The sequence below is a fragment of the Ylistrum balloti genome, unplaced genomic scaffold (assembly GCF_031769215.1).
Source record: "Ylistrum balloti isolate Yb309-2 unplaced genomic scaffold, AGI_CSIRO_Ybal_v1 Utg370066, whole genome shotgun sequence".
Lineage (NCBI taxonomy): Eukaryota > Metazoa > Mollusca > Bivalvia > Pectinida > Pectinidae > Ylistrum > Ylistrum balloti.
Genome location: NW_026782111.1, coordinates 858,306 through 880,577, shown reverse-complemented (window position 1 = coordinate 880,577; position 22,272 = coordinate 858,306). Strand labels below are relative to the sequence as shown.

Here is a 22,272-nt window from a genome sequence, read left to right as displayed (position 1 = left end):
TGGAAATGGAGTTGTCTCCCTTGTTTTGTGTGTTTTCCCTGATGGTATTCTGGATTCCTTCCACTTAAGGTCCCTCTGTGTGCTACTTTCAAAGCCTTTGCCAAGTGTCTTACCACTTACATGTGGGAGCCACGATTGTTAAGCCCGTAAAACATCAAACTTTGCAACCTTAGTTGAAGATCTGAAGTGTATAGCTTGATCCATACCTTGGGCAATTTTGTGTTTCTCAGCAAATTAAGATCATTGACCTCCCTGGCTGTCATGGATGTATCATTTGGCTAAACATTTTACTCTAATTGCTCTGGATAGAATGCAGTGGGCCTCTGGTATGACGTTCAGTGAGAAAGTCACCAGCTATTTCAAAGTGACTCTGTCTCAAAATGACTCTTGGTCTTTACAAGGCCATAATCTAGCAAATGTACCCAAAGTTATCTACCATTTAATGAGTTTTGTTCATTTCTTCAGAAATCCGTCAAAGTCAGTTACCTTATTTGTGTTCCATATAGGATTTGTTATCAAACCTGTCAACTTTTTGTTCAATCGAATAAAAAGCATATGGCCTTTTATATAAGTCCCTGCCTCTGCCCATCATCTCACTAGGAAAGCTGACCAGACAAGTGTAACTTGTAGAATCTACAAAACAATATATTCTCAGTCGTTTTAATGCTTTTTCTGCTCATATACCAAACTTTGCCAGTACTATGACTGAAAATCAAATATTGATTTCAAATTCTTTTGTCTTGATCTGCTAAAAACTGTCACATCTCAATTAATTTTAATATGGCACTTCCACTGCAATATTTTTTATTAAGAATAATCCTTTTGTGTATTAGTAAATACATTGTGCATTTATTTGGTTTATATAAAATTAATAGAAGTTACATATTCTTCAGAATATATATGTTGTATCCTATGAGACAAGTTTTAGAGGTACAATATTAATTAGAGCTATTCTATTCAAATGCAAAGTTTAGTCATTTTAAAGAATTAAATGGTAACAACTATAAGTGAAAATCAGGGTGATTTCTTTAAAAAAAAAAATTGGTAGATATATTTGGTATTCGATGAGGTAATTTTCTGAAGAAATCCCTTAAGAGGCAATGGGAACATCCACAAAAAGTCAAAAATTTTAATAAAATGTTACAAATTCTTTAAATTTTGTGGTTTACATAGCACACACTTGTAAAATACAGAGACGTCTTGCAAAATCATGACAAGTCTGAACTTTCCAAGGGTTTCCAACTTGGTAGAATACATTCTCTTTTTTCCTTCTTGGAACTGTTTTTGAGAGCACTAAGAGATATTTAATTTTTCACAGGCTGTGCAGGATATAGGAGGCTGTTAGTATTCTGTGATAAGGGATCATAGTCTCAGGTTTACAACAGCATTTTTAGTCTTGTGGAGGACTTGTTTTAAAATAACGCCAAAGTTGCAATGTCGTATCTACAAAAAATATATTTTTGTAAACCTATTTTGTTATATATTTGAACACTGATAATTGTTTTTAATATGTTAAGCAAATGTAGTAAATGTTTCATATTTTTAACACAATTAAAAACAATATTAAACTGAAGTATTTTTAATGATCTTTAATTGACTTTACTAATATTGATTGATACAACATTCTGACATAACCAACAAGAAACTGTGGTCCTCCCTCATCTTTGTCATTAACCAAAGTAGGTTCATCACAAAACCAACCAAATAGCTCAACCTCTTGCACTAGAAAATTCAAGTTTTATTAAAAGAGGCAATTTATCAATACCGATAATATACACCAAAAATGCTCTTTCTCTTAATAAATAGAAACATTCCAAACTTCTGGTAATGGATGTAAAAGCAGTCAAAGGTATATTGATACCTCTGTTAGGATTCAAACAGGGATCCCTTGCTTCTTGTCTGATGCTCAACTGATCGAGTTAAGAGTTCTCTTTAACCAAGCAATATATTGCGACCAGGGTTTCAGTATAATTTGATTAAACTGTTGTTCACTTCGACAACATCGGATTTCTTATCTAAAAAACTTCACTAAATTGTAACCAAATTTCGTCTATCTTTGTGAACTATAATTAAACACTTATATCTTCTTTAGGAATCATGTTTGCATTTTTATAATAATATTATTATTTAATAATAAAACTTGCCATTAAATTGATCTTGAATCATGATTAATGGACTCGTATATTCCTTGCTGCTTTTGTCCCTTGTTAAATAAATCATTTCTCTATAATTAAAAGTTCAAACACTAAGACAAAGTCTCAATCGAATTGAAATATTTTATTTCCTTTTTTGTTTCCACGATAACATATTCATCAGTGTAACTTTCATTTACACAATATATCTTAAGAAGCCTCCTTACAGTTAATATGTTATCACTGGAATGGGTTGGGTGAGTAAAATACAATTTTCCCATCACCACTTGTACCATTTTTTAACACCAATCTAGATCTCTCGTCTTCAATAGTATAACCAGAAGCTAATAGTAAGCATATTTGTTCAAGACGGGAATATTTCAAGACAATGGAACAGGGCAGAGATAAGCTGTAAAGGAAACTAAGTAATGCTGTACATCTATACACTAGACTCCATTCTCAAACTTTCATAAAAATTCCATCGCAGATTTTACAAGGCACCACTTTCCAGCAAATGTAATATATAAATTATACTCCTGTTTGTGCCATGTAACATCCACTGCATTTTATTATTTAAAGGAACATACTTAGAATTTTCTGAAATTAAGAATTTAAGAGGAAAAAAAATTGTAGTATTACATTATTCTGTGGGGCTGAATTATTTTGAAGATCCTGATGAAACACGTTTCTAAATAAGCTTGATAAATATTTCTGTCATAGATTTTTCAGTACCTCTAAGAAATTGGTCAATGTGTCAGGTTTGTTTCGCTTTACCTTCAAAATAAATATTTCATCTTCGTCTCCATTTGCTATGATCATAAATATTACACAAAATCTTTCGGAGTTCTCTTTAACTACCAGCAGATTTTGTTTACATTTTAACTTCACCATTTCAGTTCAATAACGGATCAAATTTCATCAAAATTTGGTCCTATGTAGCTATTGTGTGATCTGTTGACCAACCAGAGTGTAGTAGTATGCTATATGCAATTAATTATGCACAGCAACAACATCCACTGCACATTGGGCTTCAATGCTAGAAATAATCTTGGTTCCAATCTTGCAGACTCTTCAATATAACCTCGCTTGGACCAACTTTGTGGACTTGCAGTTAGATAAAGTAGGTGTATCAATAAATACTGTACAATACACACGTTTGAAAGCATCAGTCTAGAATTTTCTTTAAATGTTGTTTAATACAGAGCATTATCTCCAAAAGGGATTACACCTAGAACCTCTCTTTTATTAGCACTTTTTTTTATTAACCTCTACTGATTGAGCTATACAGGAATTCTCCCAAATGGAGATAGTAAGAAGCAATTAGTCTTTCATGTATATTTTTGCAAACTTTAATAAAATTGTTAGGACTTCTTACTTAGAAAGACTTTTAAAAAATGTTAGGTGTTGATATGTTTGACAGTGTATCTTTTAATACTTGCTTAAAAGATGTTAAAGCAGTGAGAATCACAAACAACATCTATGAACTTGTACTGGCTCAAGAATCCCAATAAGCAAACATATTGGGGAAATCGCACCAAAAACATATGCACTAAACAAGAATGGTTAGCCATGAGAAATTTTATATTGCACTCATCAATTTTAACACAAACAGTGGTTACACAATTATTGGTCAAAAGAGTGTGAAATTATACGTTCCTACATCAGAACTTTACCATGATTGCATGGTATTTATTACATCAGGCAGTCACACATGTTTTGTTCAGCCTCATTATTCAAGTCACCACAGATTCGGCAAGCCAGTCAGAGGATAAAGATTTCTTTTCCTCAGATGACCTCCTGTCAGTCAAACCGACTCCCTTGCACTGTGGACTTTCCTTCTAACAGCAAACTTTCTGTCCATGATATGACAGATTTTCTGTTCATCACTTGGCACAATGAGTCTGAAAATGTTTTCCCTTAAGTCTGAAGAGAAACCTTTACTTCAGTACACCAGTTTCTTAGCCCATATCAACGAAACAAAGGGAGGAAGGAGGGGGGAGGTGGAAATAGACTTTTCTCTCCATTTCAAAACCGAGAGAAAGTGTTCTCCATAAGTAGAATATCTGATGGCCAGATGTGTTCATAAGTACCCAGCTTTGTCAAAATGAATAGTCTACAACTAAAATGAAAATACAATGGATCCAGCAGACTATTAAACCAGTTATTTGTGCCTGATGAGATGAACTTTATACTAGGGCAAGCAGGTACAGCTAATTCACTTCTCATACACACACCTCACTAATGTAAATCTAAAAATAGAAAAAAAAATTACTTAAAAGCATGCACACATATATGTACTACATTATTACCAGATTACTTTCTATGGATGGGTCATTATGGGATTACTGCCCATATATGGGACATTTCCAGATTACCTCCCATACATGGGACACTACCAGATTACCTCCCACAGATGGGACATTTCGAGAGTACCTCCAACAGATCGGACATTTCCAGATTACCTCCTATAGATGGGATATTCCAGATTACCTCCAACAAATGGGACATTTCTAGATTACCTCCAACAGATCGGACATTTCCAGATTACCTCCTATAGATGGGATATTCCAGATTACCTCCAACAGATCGGACATTTCTAGATTACCTCCTATAGATGGGATATTCCAGATTACCTCCAACAAATGGGACATTTCCAGATTACCTCCAACAGATCGGACATTTCCAGATTACCTCCTATAGATGGGATATTCCAGATTACCTCCAACAGATCGGACATTTCCAGATTACCTCCCATGGATAGGATATTACAAATGGTCTATTCATTCAAGCGTACAAACTAGTTTACCCGCCCTTACCATTTCAGGCATAATCTGGTAATTTTTTGGATGTGTCTATGGTTAATATATATCAGTCAACATGGGTAATCTTTTGGCTTGCCTACTTTTTCTGTTTCAAATCAATTCTACACTGCGAATCATTAACAGTGGACAAATGAATAGTACACTGTGTTGGGTCCTGATGGTTAAGCGAGAAGTAACATCATTGATCTGATAAAGGAAAGGGAAGATTACAGAGGACTTCAATTTAATAGTAAAATTCTAAAACAATTTTTCTTCCTTTTTTTCCAGTATTAAACAAATTAAAAATGGTCCAAGAACAGGAAGGGAAGAAATTTGAAATTTATAAATTAAACATATCTTTTATTTTATTTTAAATTTACCCAAAATTGGGGTTTTACTCTTGATCTTTTACATCAACAAATTATGCAAATAACACACATGTACCATCATGTTCAGACATTTATAGTGTAACCCAGGAGTTGTTATGAACTTACACGATATTATTAGACAGCTATATCCGACTCAAGCAAAAATGAAAATAACACCTCATCCATAGTTTATTCACGAAAATACTACAAAATAACATTGACTAGCTTTGAGAGATACATTTGAATGTCCTTACTTGCTTGATTTTTATAGGTTATCTGTTGGTGTTTTTGTAAAGATTGTAATTACCTAAGGCAAGAATAGTTAAAATACTATGTGAAAACATTACCTATTTGACAAAAAAAAAAAAAGAAACAACCTTTCTATGATGTCTGATGTACAAATGCTATAAAATGTATAAAGATTTTAATATAATTAGTAATTAAGTAGAGAAACACAAAAAATTTCTTGGTTTCTTCAAAGTTGTGTGATTCCGGTATCATCCACCATTAACTATCATTATTACAAAGTACGACCCTTCACAGTATTTATATCATCTTTATCTTATTTCAAAGAAAAAAATTTGACAAAAGTCACAAGAACAACTCCGATGTCCCATTTTTTAAACTTATCTATCTGCCCTGGATATTGGATATTGTGAACAAGTCAAGCACGACAAAATTTTCTATCTAGTTGGATATTTAATGTTCCTGAAAGATTTTGTTTGCATGAACAGTAGGTCTTTGAGAACACAAAATTAAAATAAACAAATTTATTGTAAACAAAAATTCATTAGTGACAATATTAAATCATAAAATTCATCCACAGTTGCTTTTGCAAAATCTCACAAAACATGGTTTGGTGTACACAAAAGGCACCGACCCCTAAATTCAAAGTTGGTATAGCCTTTTCTTTTAACATGGATCAAACTAAATCCTTTTACAAGGGTTGAGAGGTAAAAAAGTAGTTTATATGATGTAGCAGTACATTACATACAATGCAACTATTAGCACTAACATCACAATTTCACATACATGTATAACATTTCCACATCAACAAAATGGGAAACAAGAGGAGTATTTTTTTGTGGACGACTATGATAGAACACAGTTACTGGTGCTCTTGACAATGACCTTTAAGTATGACCTTGACCACAACATATGACCTTGTCAGTTATTCCTGTTTCAAATCTCCCTGGCACTCATTAAATGTAGAACTATACCGACAATATTTTGAGTATACACTCAATTTTAATGAAAAGGTATATGCTTATGTATATACATATGTTTGTATATATGTATAAATTTGTACAGGAAAACTTTAATTTGATAATCAATCTCACAATTTTGTTCACGAAATTTTTATCTTATGTTATCATTATGTTAATAGTGAATTCATCTCCTCAAAAACCACTTCTTCATTGGCTGAATTGTTTAATTGATTACCTCTTATCCTAGCATTCTTGACCCTAAACTTGAGTTAGGTAGAGCGACTCATGCATGCATTTGACGTTGTACACAAAAAAGCAAAAATAATTTTATCATCCGCACTAATGAACTTATAGAACACTTTTTATACCCTTGACTAAAATAACGCTCTGTAATTCAAATCTTACTGCAGTATCAGAACACCACCTAAGCAAATACTTGAGATTTCTGTAGACATGGTCATAGTCCCACAGAACACTAGGACAGAACAGCCGTAATAGCACAGTCCTTTGGAAGGAAACAGCCTTCATTGAATGACCCCAGACAGAACAGTCTCGAAATTATTGTATCACAGTTCTCCGCGAACCCTCATACAATTGACCCCACCATTCAAACCAAGAAGAACAAATTGTGAAGAGATAATGCTGGGTGTTTATACATTTAGCAAAAGCTGTAAACTGCAAAACATAAATTTTTCAGAAAAGAATCAGGGATAAATTTCAACTTTTTAAAAAAAATCTTTAAATTCATCACAAAAAATAACCAAATAGGGACTACAAATATGTGAAACCATAAAGTTCAAAATTAAAATAAATGACTTTCACATCTTAGATATTGGCCACTTTCTCAGTATATATCTCTTTGGCAAAAAAAAATTAATAAATAAATAAATTTAAGTCAAATTATTTTTCCTTTCAAATGTGATCTTCTTGACCTGTATCCTTTTATAACAGAATGGTGTCATTTCAGAAGTAAGTTACACACACTGATTTCCGATGGCTGTGATCCAGTTCTGTAGATAAATACACCAGGTATGTACATGATGATAGTTTGTTACAAGCCGCATACTAACATTGATGTTGGGCTAAAATGTCTTTCTGTGAATGGCCTTCACTCCTTCTTCATTGTACTCACGTTTAGACACCCACATCTTCTTAAACGTGTCAAGTGAAGCTAAGATGGACCCACTGCAATACAAAAAGGAATTAAGACACTTCCTAACAAAAACAAGTATTTTCAACATTTACATTTTGGCAGTAACATATTTTGCACTTAAAATATTGTGTTACAATATGACTGTGCTAATTTCAATTTCCTTATGCATCTTATATAATAATGATGGTCAATGCACCAATTTATCAATATCCTAATTTCTAATTTTGTTTGTGCCAAATAATGTACATTTATAGTCATATTTTTACTCAGGGACATCCATCTTCATGTAAACTTTTAAAAGAAATGGCACTCATGTGACTATAAATGCAACTGGATCGGTATCCAATTGAAACTTCTCCTTTCTCACAATCATAAGAATCATTTCAATATTCAAATGGAGCTGGAATACCCTTTTTTAATTCAGATTTAATCGTTTAAAGATGGCAAATATTAGAAAACACTTTTCAAATTTTGTTCATTCCTCGTAGCTATATTTCACAAATGTTAAATTTCATTCAAATGAGTTTGTTGCAGTCATAAAATCTGCAGATCTGAAAATGTAGAGAGCTTTTCATTATAATTTTTGTCCAATAAAGCATTCATCTGTTTGCATCTGTGAAAACTTACCCTATCCAGGTAGAATATAATCTTTCTTGCGGTGCAGAAATCTAGAAATAAACAATATAGGTTACTTTCAGGTAAAGCTTAAGAAGGTGAGAGAATCAAGGGATGGAGTAATGACAGAATCCCATTACTGCATAAAATGGGGCAAAAGCCACAATTGGCCGGGTTGCGGGATGAGTGCAATGTTAAATGGTATTTATAAGACAGTTAGGGGTGTTTCATTTGTTGAGTATCAAGAAAAAACATTCACGATACTATAACCTGGATTCGCACTATGTGTAATCCACCCAAAAATCACACAGGCATCTTTGGCAAAGCGAGTTAGAATGCTCTGCATTGGGTGATGGTATGCAAATTAAAGACTGGATGAGTAAGTTAATTGTATGATACTTATACAACATTATTGGCATTTAAAAAAAATGACTCAAAGGTAAAAATCAGATAGAAATTTTCGCTTAGGAAATGACTCACCCTAATCTTTATATCCTTTGGAGATAGTTTCCTAACCTCACTAAGCAGTCTGTCACCAAAACCTGGGGGAAAATAAAACCAAAATATTAAAGAGATGTTTTTTTTTACAAGAAATGAAATTGAAATTACGTCCAATGTCAATTTCTCACATAACAAATCTTTATTGCATATAGGCAATCTTTAAAAAAATGAAATTTTACTTACAATATCACAAAATTGTTAAATAGTCAACATTGAATATATTAGTCAATACTGACTACACATAGAAAGTGGTACTTCAAGTTATCCCCTACATCATATTGGGCCTTATCCATTAATTACACTTAAGTTCAACAAAATCTCGATCAATCAAAAGGACAGCATCTGTCATCTTGAGGTGATTCTTGAACCTTGAAATTTGCTGTTTTATAGTTACACAATACCTTTGAAGAGTGTTGAACCTCCAGACAAAACTATATTAGAGAAAAGAGTGCGCCGTAGATCCATGTCAGACTTGCGTATAGAATACTCCAGCACTTCATGTATACCCTCAAATTCTTCACCAATCAGGTCGGGTCTAAATAGCAATTCAGGCGCTCTAAACCTCGCTGGTCCTACCTGTGATAAAAATCAAAGCTTTATCAAATAAACAGCTTTCTGATACTACACAAAACTAAAAGTAAACTTGATTCTGATAAAGATTCACTGTTTGTCTGTCCATTTTGACTAAAGAAATTCCCAATTATGTATTGATGAGATTTGATCCACCTACCGCTAATATAAATCTTCAAAACAAACCAAGATATCTAGGATATGAAGTGTAAACCAACAGACCAAACAACATAACATAATCCAAACTTACCAATACATTAACAAATAATATTTGGTGTGACTCACATATTATTTCAAGAAGGAAACATAGGCAAACAAATAAAACAATCACGATTATATAAATCTCCTTAATATGCATTGATACACAAGGATAATAATATTTATCAGTTCCAGAAGAAGTGTCCCCAAGATAAATTTAGAAATCATATTTGAAAGATATATGATATAATTGTGAGAAACCAATGAATGAAAAATAGACACAAGACTCCACACTATACTTCAAATGGTAAAAGACAAAAGTTGACCATTGTTCTACAAAAAAAAAAAAGAATAAATAAATAAAATAACAGTGGCAGATTCTATCTTAAATGGAAAATACGATAAAACATTTATTTTGTTATTAATTGTATGGTTTTATACATATCCATTTACATTTCTAAGCTATCCTGATATTTAGTCACTGTCCAGTTTGACCACTTCTTTAATTCAGGATACTCCTCTCAATTTTAGAGCTGATAAGGTTACATAATAGACAGTTAAATTTGAAAACATGAACACATGATGGCAGGCGGAAATAACACACAATAGTGACAGTAAATACTGAATATTTTTATGGGTGTGGCAAATGTTATTTGATAACTAAGTCAGAAGTACTGTATAAGTGACATTAATCACCAACATTATCACAACCAATTCAGGCAGGATGCCATTCTTGTTTATAGGTGACAGTGTATTATGCACATGTGTTTTCATATATGACACAAAAATAACATATCCAGACTGTTAATCAACAAAAAAATATTTCCTTTTTCATTATCATTAATTAACCTCTTGATGTGCATATTTCAATGAAAGCCAACTATCATTGTTCATAAGGTGATACACTTAATAATATATATAGGCAATTATGAAAAAAATCTGTTAAAAAAAAATGTTTTACCATGATGTTGCTTCAAGGAAATGTTCTTTCTCATTAAGATTTTCATATTGAGTGAGTGAAAAATATGTAATGTTCCCCACAATATTTCCTTTCCCAAATTGCAGATCTGCTACTGATAAATCAAATGCTGGAATTGTTCTAATTACATGTATGTTTTACTTTAAGAAATAGAGAAGAAATGACCTACCTCTATTGTACTACCATCAGGTAGTGTATACTGGGACTTCTCTGCTTCCATTGACTCTTCTTTTAAAGGGTTAATAGACAAGTAGCATGCACGCTGAAACAATCAAGTATCTCTATAATTGTAACAATTTTCAGACAAATACTGAAACAGTCAAGTATCTAATAATAGTAACAATTTTCAGACAAATACTGAAACAATCAAGTATCTATGTAATTGTAACAATTTTCAGACAAATACTGAACAATCAAGTATCTATATAATCGTAACAATTTTCAGACAAATACTGAACAATCAAGTATCTATATAATCGTAACAATTTTCAGACAAATACTTCAAGTATCTATATAATCGTAACAATTTTCAGACAAATACTGAACAATCAAGTATCTATATAATCGTAACAATTTTCAGACAAATACTGAAACATTTAAGTATCTAATAACAGTAACAATTTTCAGACAAATACTGAAACAGTCAAGTATTTATATGTAGATCAATCTCAAACTGATGTTTATAAGACAATGAAATAAATGCTGAAATGTATTTGAATTTCACAAGTAACATCTATTCCTCCTTCATTGTGATTTATAGATCAAACTTGAAGATTGAAAGTCATCAAAGTTTTTATATATGAAGTTCATTCTTAATAAAACTGAAATATTTATTGATATACAACTGTTGAAACAGTCAAGTATTGAAAAACAATCCCACAAAATTAATACAATAATATTCATTAAATTTCTGGAATATAGGTAACATGCTGTGAACAGTAAACAGATTTCCCAATCTCATCACTCAAAAAGTTTTCAACATCAAGACAATCACATTGATAATCATGATTTCTGTAATATATTGTTCCTCATCTTACCTCTTTAATGGTTTTTACGATTTCTAGCTCGGCAGATGTGTGGAAGTTGTATCCCTCCTTCCTCAAAAGAAGTCGCAGGTAACGTGTCACATCACGGCCAGCAATATCTGATCTCATAATACTATGAGGCATTGCAAAACCCTCATAGATGGGCACAGAATGTGTGACTCCATCACCAGAATCCAACACAACACCTGTTGTCCTACCTGTCGCATACCTACAACAAGACAGATGCAAATTCCAAGTTTAGATCTTAATTCAAAGCAGGATGCAAGATCTCAGTTCATGTCAAACTGCCAAGAATAATCTCAGATCAAAGGTCATATCTGAAAATAATATAAAGTCAAATGTCTTTGACACAACTAATAAAAGGTCAAAGGTCATCAAAGGCATATTGTTTAATTAGGATAACGGATATATAAAACAACTAATTTTATAAGGTCAAATTTGCTCACACTGTCAAAGGTCATATCTAAAACTAGATAATTTGATAAGGTCAAAGGTTTTATCTACAATAAAGAAAGGATATGTATTCTAAAGCAGTGATTATATATAATTTCCAGCTATTGAATTAGAGTATTAATAGCAGACTCTTTGACAATATACCACATTACACTCTAAAAAGAGGTAGTACAGTGATTTTTGAGACTCATATGTTTAAGTCCTGGACTCATGATTGTCCAGTGGGACTCATTCAAGTTTTACGGATCAACTTTATCTCTTAGTCATGGGACTCATCAATATGTTTGAAATGGTGTCCTGGACTCACAGGAAAAAATCCTAAAGTTACCAGTGCTAATGACCAAACAAGCATACTCACAGACTTAATACAGCTTGCATGGAGATAAACAAGGCTGGCACATTAAATGTTTCAAAAAAAACTTCTGCAGCCTTTTCTCGATTTCTTCTAGGATTCAATGGCGCTTCTGTCAATAGCACAGGGTGCTGTAACAAAATTATTAGGAGAGTCTCTCAGAATTACATCACAGTTACTGAACACAACTTCACTTGGTGTTTGAATTTCCAGCTCAAGAAAATTGAATTTTAACTAGGTAATAAGAGGCCACAACAGGGATACTTGGTAGTATCTGTAAACTTAGTAATCAGTCAACCCACTTAAAATGGTTTCTCAACTTAATTTACAATTCAATTCAAATATCAAACTTCTGTTAGTAACAGAATCACAAATTACTTTAAAAGGAATTTTTAGAAATAAATTATAACATTTATAAGAGTTAAACAAAGTAAATTATTGACAAATTAACGACAAAAGGAAACTGTCAACAAATATTATGGAGATGATTTTATACCTCTTCTGAAAATGTTTGTAATTGGTCCTTAGAATAAATATATTGCCAGATTCTCTCCATATCATTCCAATCTTTCACGGTGCCATGCTCCATGGGATATCGTATCGTCAACAAGCCACGATGTTCCTGTCATAATTTAAGGTGTAGATTTTAACATCTAACAACTTTGTCTTGTGACTGGTTTGTTTGGTTTATAGTTGCTTTATGTCCTATGTTAATAGGACGTAAAGCAACTATAAACCAGGGTCATTTAAGGACATGCCAGGTTTGGCTGGTGGAGGAAAGTCGCAGTTCCGGCAGAAAACCCATTGACTTTCGGCCAGTACCTGGTGACTGCCCCACATGCATGTAGGCCTCAAACCCATGACTCAGAGGCAGAGGGCTAGTTAAAGATGGTCAGATGTCTTAATCACTTGGCAACTATCACCCCTCTTGTAATCGCATATCTAATACCAATTGAAAAACTCCCAAAATAACCAGGTCTTGTCTGACGATGTACATCTTTTTCTGTCTTTAATTTAAAGAGGACTATAGCAGGACGTGTGTCAGTATTTGTTGGTGATTCTGGCAATCTACTGAACATTTAGAACAGTAGATACCGATTCTATGTTCCACCTACTTTTGTCTGTACTAAATATAGGAGCCATCCATAATGTTAGAACATTGAAAAGTGATCAATTTAATCAAATACTGCCAACACAACTTTGAAAATATGATTTTCACAAATATGTGGAGGTAGGAATTTGTCATACATGTGGCACTATATACCTGGTTTTGTAATACTTCAATACCTTAACATTAATATGGGTGGAGCTTTTCCTTTTTCAGAATTTTTCTTCTTTTTTTTTTGTCCTAGCATAAAAACATATCTTTTATACAATGTGAAAATTGTCTTAAAACATGTTAACTTCAACTTAAAATTAAAAAGGCAAGAGTAATTTAGGGTCATTAATGTAACAGGAGAATCTCAGGGTATTAGAGAAAACAGATAGGATTGTTCTTTATGATCTAGAATATTCTGAGAATTTCATTAGAAAAATTTTGAGCAAAATACACTAGTTAAAAACCCCTGTATCTCACCTTAAAGTGAGCCGTGGGTTAAAGTGAAATTGTAGTTAAAGTTTCTCTCTTACACTTTATAATATAGTGTACAGAACATCAAATTACCTCAGCATCTGGACCAAGGAAAACATCCCCTTCCAAAGCTCCGGCCATGACACGCACATGTTTAGGCCGACCAATACTGAAACAGAAATGGTTTGTCTTATATGAAAGCTCTGTCAGAAAATTCTGTACCAACAGATATATACTAAGCCATGCTGTAGATTTTATAACAACAAAAAAAAACAGTCCTACAGTCTTAAATGGTCATCTATCTCATTTTATATACAGTACACAAATTTTTCTAAAATAAACGTTTCCTTCATTTATCTTTAAAACAAAAATTACAAACATATTATAAAGGATCCTGTGGACCCTAACCTCGATACTCAAGGGGTTACAACCACTTTTGCTCTCTGCACCCCTGTAGCATGTCATGGCAAAACTGAAGACACAAGCGAAGTCATCTGATTGGTTCCAGGAGAAAAAAAAAAACCAATAACAGACTAATACACTCCTTTTGAACTTTTGAAGATTTCAAAGGAGCGACACCCAACTTCAAAGCCATTGCAATATGCAGATATGCAACCGCAAGGTTTGTTTGATGTACATCAAATGATCAAACTAGTCTTTTTGACTTGTCCACAAGGTGTCGCATATGGAACCTTCAATTTTGAATTGACATGTACCAGGGGTGCAGAGTGAAAGTGATTGTAACCTCTTGAGTATAGAGGATGAGTAGAACCTGTTGCTAAGGTAACCAATGGTTTGGTAATAGTGATTAATTTTAAGATTTACTCCTCAGGTTGTGGACAAGATGCCTTAAAATTTTATTATGAGACTGAAATTGACAATAAATGTTTGATCAAGCCACTAAAATTGACAGTGTTTGATCATGTGACTAAACTTTACAATCAATGTTGCAGCAAGTGACTAAAACTGACAATGTTAAATCATGTGACTGAACTTGACAATAAATGTTGCAGCATGTGACTAAATCTGACAATAGTAGATCATGTGACTAAAATTGACAATAAATGTTTACGCTTAATCATGTGACTAAAATTGACTATTACAATATCAGATTTTAACTAAAGGTACATATATACATCCAAATCAACAAATTATTATAAAATATAAAAGATCTTGTGTTATACTTACAAATTAGGAAAATGATATTTTGGCACCTGGTCTCCAGCAAAACCTGCCTTAATTACCCCAGACCCCTGTAAAAATAAACACTCACAATGTTAAATGTCCATATTTTGGCAAAACATGATTTATGAGAAATATCTAGAAATTTTCAAATATTTTTTGTCCATGTACATTTATATCTTGTATTTGGTTAAACCGAAAGAGAAATATTTGTGTTTCCAGTTAGTTCCTGTCTGCATTACGGCCAGTAGGTCAGAATTGACATTTTGGTTTCTTTTTTGATAATGTTTGCTTGATTTTGACACTGACTTTTCATGTACATGTACCATATGTTATGTAGAGAATGGCTTATACCCTTGTGCCAGGTATATATAAGTGTCGCATATGTGTATTATAAGATGTGTATCGCGCTATAAATCACAATCTGTTGGAACATCTATGTATGCTGTTTGATTATTGAAAATGACATCTTTCCTGTACTATTGTGTACCAAGTTTCTTCAGAATGGATAGAAAAACAGACAGACAAGGTAATTCCTTTACAGCCCCTCCCCCTCCCCCCAACCTTATCTCCAAGGATGAGGGAGGGGCGAGGTAATAAAAATAAGTTACAGGATTAGGAGAAGTTTGATCAATTTCTGTCAAAACAATACAGAACTATCACATTCAGAAAAGATGCAAAGAAGAAGCATACTTGTCTGGAACTCCTGATTTTACCTCAGGGCACCAGGATTTCTAGGGATTACCAGTACACAAAACATGAGCAGAATTATTATCATGGAAATGGGACAGTCCGGAAATCAAGATGTTTATTTTTGCCATACTCTAGGTCCATTGTACCGACACCTTTAGCTACATGTTGTATCAAAATGGAACGATATTATTATGCATTATCTTTGCACATAATTCTTGACATTAACAAATCTTCTAAGAAGAATTGGGTCCTGTTGAATCAAAACATGATTAGCTATAACTGTGACAAGTACATAAATATGGTCCCTTTTTTCTATGGGAAATTTTCCTGTAGCTTGAGAAGGCACACTACTGTTACAAAATGAAATGGTTGATAACATAAATATTAAGATGAGTGGTGTGGCAGTGGTGGGTAAAATTCAATTAGATGCAGAATGCTATCATATATGATCACCTGCAGAACAGAAGGTGGTTCCAAGAATCCACCAGACATCTCAACAGTAAATATACAGGGCTCTCACACCCCATTTTGGGACTGGGGCCCGGGGCCCTTTGAATTGGGAAAAATAATGGTGTTTTCCTTAGAATTGGGAAAACTTGGGGTCTAAATTAGGGAAAAAAAGATACTATTTTGCATTGGGAATGGGGCCAATATTCAGCCTCAAATCTGGCAGATCAAGAGCCCTAATTTGTAACATCTACCATGTACTAGTCTTAGGAGGGGTGGGTGTAGTATTTATAAGAAATATGTTACAGTTCTGCAGCTGTCTAAACTACCATAATTAATGACAGTTCAAACATTCATGATAACAATGCAATTTGAGATAATTACAGCAATAAATTAGCTCAAAATAGAAGGATTTTTCGTTGAGTGTACTTCTTACTAACTCACACGAAATGATAAAAGGAAAATACCGAATTTCTTGAAATGTGAAAAAAATTGCATGACAGGGAGGGGTACAGTACTCTGAGTTATCTCCCTGTAACGATCGATCGCACAAGTATTATCGCTGTAATTTACTTTCATGGAAAGCAGAAAAGAATGGAAGATTGGTAAACATCCCTTCGTTACTGTGATATCAGTCATTACTTAACTACAGATAAGCATAGGGAAATATGTTAATGTACGATAGTCACATATAAAATGAGTCATTCTGCAATCAACATAAAAATGGCTTCCATTTTCAGCCGCATCAGCAGATGCATTCGATCCATTTGAGTAGTTGGAAGGTTTATAATATTGGAGGATTTCTCCATTCACTCACGTTGTCTATCACAACGGGCTGGTTCGCTATCACGTCGGAGTATGGTTCCATTTATTCGTCCCCGTCATTCATCTATACAACCATCGATCCGGTCTAAGGCGTATCTAAAATGAAGGTACGAAACAACGGAGAAGGGTGTTCCGGATTGTTTTAAAGTACACGATAAACAGCGAAAGTGTTTATTCCGAAGGAAGAAAAACTAATTCACAAAACTACAGTTTTGCAAATACATTGTTTTTAAAATCTTACAAAAGATTCAAGATCGAAATAACTTAACTTTCACCACGGACTTAGATGTAATTAGTCTCTTCTATCACCCCGGACAGAGTCAACTTCCCACACTCTTATTTTTTTCTAAGCATTTATGCATGGGTCCCTTTAAAATGACAGTTTTCCTTCTGTTGTTTTGTAACTATCAAACATTCTATAAGACCTATTTTTGTAACTAAACTAGCACAGTACAGGAATTGACAAAACAGAATTATTAACAAGGTTACCTCCCTTCAAACACTGAGGTTCATTTATAATCCGTATTTCAATCACAACAGAATTTCGAGTGCCCAATATCCACTTTCAAATTACTATAAAAATCATATAGTGACTTGTCATTGGTTCACTGCGAGCTTGCATGTCAATATTTCATATATGGGCGTTCAAAAGATTGTTCGCTTAAATCACCTGGTTTTGTCAAGGACTGACCGTATATTCGGCATCAATAACATTTTTTAACGCGCTTCATTGAATTTGCCGTCGTCTATTTGGCCTTTCAGAAGCCCGTGAATGCCAACTGAAAACTTTATTTACGACTATTCATGTGTTTTCCTTATTTTTTTTAATTGGTATGCAAATCTCCCGTGCTTTTCGTAGGCAGGTATAGTATCTTTACCACGGATTTACTGTGTTAAGGCTAGAAGTTGGTAAATAAAGTATACGTCCATGATTTGGAGTTATATTCTAATCAAATATAGTTCCCAATGACTTGCTGTATTTTTAACTCTATGCTCGCTGGTGGTCTATATCTGGGCGTTTTGCATTTCTCGGACATGCTTTCAGATGTCGCCTTTTTGGTTTGATAAAACATAGTGAATAGAAATCGTGTCATATACAATGACCATATGATTACAATCTGATCTGATATAAAATCATGGGCAGTGAAAATATATCCCGAACACAATCAATCGTAATGTGCTTAAAATATTTTCGAAACGTAATTGACTGTAGTAAGGCAGAATTCTGTTCTTTCTGATAAGATCAGTTTATATATTATTTTCTATAATTTTCAGTATAGAAATTAGTAAATCAAAACCCGAATAAACGTGCAAATATACACTAAACATTATCGTTGATATTGATGATTTTCATTTAATTTCATTTCAGACTTTTTGAAACGAGTCTCAAAAAGTTGTGTTTTGTATTTTTTCAAGCCTTAGCGTGCAAAATTACACCTTCGAGACTAGTTTCTTCACATATCATGAAAATGGACCACATTTAAAATACTTTCCATAACATAACTAAGAAAAGTTACATTTTAGAGGTTTTAAAGTCAAAATATGGAGTACAATTTGAACATTGAGGCAGCCATTATATTGTGTCGTCTCCCTATACGACTATAAATGCTATAAAAGACTGTTCAGTGTGTTAACAATACATTCTCTGTGTATTTTACTTTAAACTGCAAATGGTTTTATCAATAAAACTCAACTCAACAACTCTTTATCGAAAGTGTATCGATAGGTGTTGTATCCGTCGAGAGGCTCAGAAGTGGAACCCGTTGTTGTATCGTCAAGAGACCCTGAAATGGAACCCGTTGTCGTATCCATGGAGAGGCTCGAAAGTGGAACCCGTTGTTATACCGTCAAGAGACCCTGAAGTGGAACTCGTTGTCGTATCAATGGAGAGGCTGGAAAGTGGAACCCGTTGTTATACCGTCAAGAGACCCTGAAGTGAAACCCGTTGTCGTATCCGTCGAGAGATCCTGAAGTGGAACTCGTTGTCGTATCCATGGAGAGGCTCGAAAGTGGAACCCGTTGTTATACCGTCAAGAGACCCTGAAGTGGAACTCGTTGTCGTATCAATGGAGAGGCTGGAAAGTGGAACCCGTTGTTGTATCGTCAAGAGACCCTGAAGTGGAACCCGTTGTCGTATCCATGGAGAGACCCTGAAGTGGAACCCGTTGTCGTATCCGTCGAGAGATCCTGAAGTGGAACCCATTGTTGTATCGTAGAGAGACCCTGAAATAGAACCCGTTGTCGTATCCATGGAGAGGCTCGAAAGTGGAACCCGTTGTTGTATCCGTCGAGAGGCTCAGAAGTGGAACCCGTTGTTATACCGTCAAGAGACCCTGAAGTGGAACTCGTTGTCGTATCCATGGAGAGGCTCGAAAGTGGAACCCGTTGTTGTATCGTCAAGAGACCCTGAAGTGGAACCCGTTGTCGTATCTGTCGAGAGATCCTGAAGTGGAACCCATTGTTGTATCTGTCAAGAGACCCTGAAGTGGAACCCGTTGTCGTATCCATAGAGAGGCCCTGAAGTGGAACCCGTTGTCGTATCCATGGAGAGGCTCGAAAGTGGAACCCGTTGTTGTATCCGTCGAGAGGCTCAGAAGTGGAACCCGTTGTTATACCGTCAAGAGACCCTGAAGTGGAACTCGTTGTCGTATCCATGGAGAGGCTCGAAAGTGGAACCCGTTGTTGTATCGTCAAGAGACCCTGAAGTGGAACCCGTTGTCGTATCCGTCGAGAGATCCTGAAGTGGAACCCATTGTTGTATCCGTCAAGAGACCCTGAAGTGGAACCCGATGTCGTATCCATGGAGAGGCCCTGAAGTGGAACCTGTTGTCGTATCCGTCGAGAGATCCTGAAGTGGAACCCATTGTTGTATCCGTCAAGAGACCCTGAAGTGGAACCCGTTGCCATATCCGTCGAGAGGCCTGAAGTGAAATCCGTTGTCGTACCCGTCAAGAGGCCCTGAAACGGAACCCGTTGCCGTATCTGTCGAGAGGCCCTGATGTGGAACCCGTTGTCGTATCCGTTGTAACGACTAGGCGCTGAATGTCATTAGCTTATTACAAGAACAATTTACTGTGTGTGAAAAACACATTACAACCCTGCCATGTAATTGATATCCACAATTGTAACTTATTATACTATATGTTCACCCAAAAATTCATAGTACACCCCCGCCTCAAATATCCATAAAAATTCCCACGACCCTATGATGTATCACCGTGTTTATTTGTTTTTGTTTATGGTGCTATTGCTATGCAAATGTAAACATTAAAGCCGTAAATTCTTAGGATTTTTTTTATTATATGTATCGTGACTAGCAAGACGGGATGAGAGTACAAAAGCATTTTGTACAGTATGTGTTTAGGAATTTTTTTTTTTTAATCTGAAACACGCTTTGATACCCCGAATCCGTATCACATTTAAAAGTCTGCTTTGGAACACTGGGGCAGTCTATATACTACACAAACCCTCCTCCCCCAGAAACTTTCTTATATGCCCCTGTACTTTGGAGCACAAAAGAAAATTCGTTGTCTATGTCCTTCATGTTAGGCAATGAACATATATATCCATTTCTTCAATGTGGTCGCGGCTGGCGATTGCTTTATCGCCACTAAGTCGTGGATTCGAACCCGGACCAACGTGGGCACTCGCCAGGTTGGTGCTTTAACTCTAGAGTCCTGCGGCCTTGTTCAGCCTTCAAAACCTGGTACATGTAAGATGACCCTGTCTGTTAATAGAACATGAAGCAATATTAAAATAAATTCTTTCTAAATGTTAATGTTTCAATCTCTTGTAACCACCATCCCCCTCTAAAAAATATATATAATACATATGTAATGCAAATGTATCTTAAATACGTCTCTCTACTCGTTTATTCAAATTCCACTTCTTCTCTCTAACATAATGTTTAGACGACTTCAGTTTATTTGTTGTTTGGGTTTTAAGTTCCGTTTCATGTTTGAATTTCTTTAGAGCTAATATATCATCATTTTCAGGTAAAAAAATGTCTATTGCTTCACAGGATGTAGGTAGTCTGGGACCATTCCAGTCTAAGGCAACAAATACACTTACCTGTGAAATTTACACCTGCTCAAAGCCATAAATGAAATCTGTTAGGTACACCTGCTAGAAATCTACCTTTTAGATGTAGCTGTCTATGGGGACACGACCAGTTTGATATATTTGGCGTCAGGCGTTATGTAGTCAACACTCTGCAGACACAGACTCTCATCTGCGCATGTCTACGCTATTTACGTTCATTTCAGTTGTGTTTTTCTATCCGTTATAAGTCACGTATTCCCCCCTCTCACAAAGTCACATTTCCCCCATACGCGTTGATATTGGTCTCAAAGTCACGTACCCCCCCCCCCCCCCCCCCCCCCCCCCCCACCCCCATACATTGATATTGGTATCTACGTGATTGGGAGTCAATCTTCTCAAACTTGAAAGCGATTTAATGTTTCAGTTACAACTGCCACTGTATTTTCATATTTCACTGTTTTAAACTGCTTCATTTAAGCTACAGGGAATTCATTATTTTATTCTTGATATCGTTACCGCCTGATAAACAAATTATTAAGATCGATTTAAAAAGTCGAATCTAGCATGGTGTATCATTAAACGAGGGGTGGGTGGGGGTTCGGGGCATCTAGTGTTCTTAATCTTGTAATATTGACCTTTCCCGTTCCGTCCCATCCCGCCCTACTCCATCCCGTCACGTCCAATAATATCCTGAATCAATATGGTCACTCTGGTAAATTTGTATTTGAGGAATTTTAATGAAACTTTACACAATAGTCAGCTAAGACAACGCCATCAAGGTCAATGTCGAGGTCACTATTACTACTAATTAAAAATCATAAAATCACCAATTCATTTAGTTACATCACACTAGCGACCTCACTCCTATAGAATATAAAGTTATGCAAGAAGAGAGAGCGAGATAGAGAGAGAGAAGAGAGAGAGACACACACAAACACACAACAAAGTGTACTTTTTATAGTGTAATTAGAAACAAGTCGCTGCATCTAGAAATCCTAAACACACACGGCTACCACACAGATTCTTTTTAAAATAAACTTAATTTAATTTACAATAATCGCGAAACAAGTTATTTCAACTTATACTAAACACTCTTGTTGGTCCGGATGTAAGCGCGCGAGGGGTCTTATTGTGGTAG

At 34.8% G+C, this 22,272-nt stretch overlaps 1 protein-coding gene across 1 annotated transcript; it reads right to left on the bottom strand.

The window, feature by feature from the left end:
- Positions 1-2,262: 2,262 nt before the first annotated feature.
- Positions 2,263-17,169, bottom strand: LOC132549576 (alpha-centractin). The gene is made up of 11 exons (XM_060213518.1): positions 17,086-17,169; positions 15,135-15,199; positions 14,040-14,115; positions 12,873-12,998; positions 12,383-12,507; positions 11,563-11,779; positions 10,695-10,787; positions 9,180-9,354; positions 8,758-8,819; positions 8,290-8,330; positions 2,263-7,694 (listed from the first exon to the last, which is right to left on the bottom strand). The coding sequence occupies exons 1-11, from the start codon at positions 17,134-17,136 to the stop codon at positions 7,592-7,594; spliced, it is 1,134 nt and encodes a 377-aa protein (XP_060069501.1). The 5' UTR covers positions 17,137-17,169; the 3' UTR covers positions 2,263-7,591.
- Positions 17,170-22,272: the final 5,103 nt, after the last annotated feature.

Excerpts from the sequence above, each read along its gene's own strand:
- LOC132549576 (XM_060213518.1), bottom strand. The coding sequence starts at position 17,136 with ATGGAACCATACTCCGACGTGATAGCGAACCAGCCCGTTGTGATAGAC. Across the intron at positions 11,780-12,382 it reads ATGCAAGCTGTATTAAGTCT|GTATGCGACAGGTAGGACAA; the intron begins GTGAGTATGCTT and ends GTCTTGTTGTAG. Across the intron at positions 8,820-9,179 it reads AGGTTCAACACTCTTCAAAG|GTTTTGGTGACAGACTGCTT; the intron begins GTATTGTGTAAC and ends ATTTTCCCCCAG.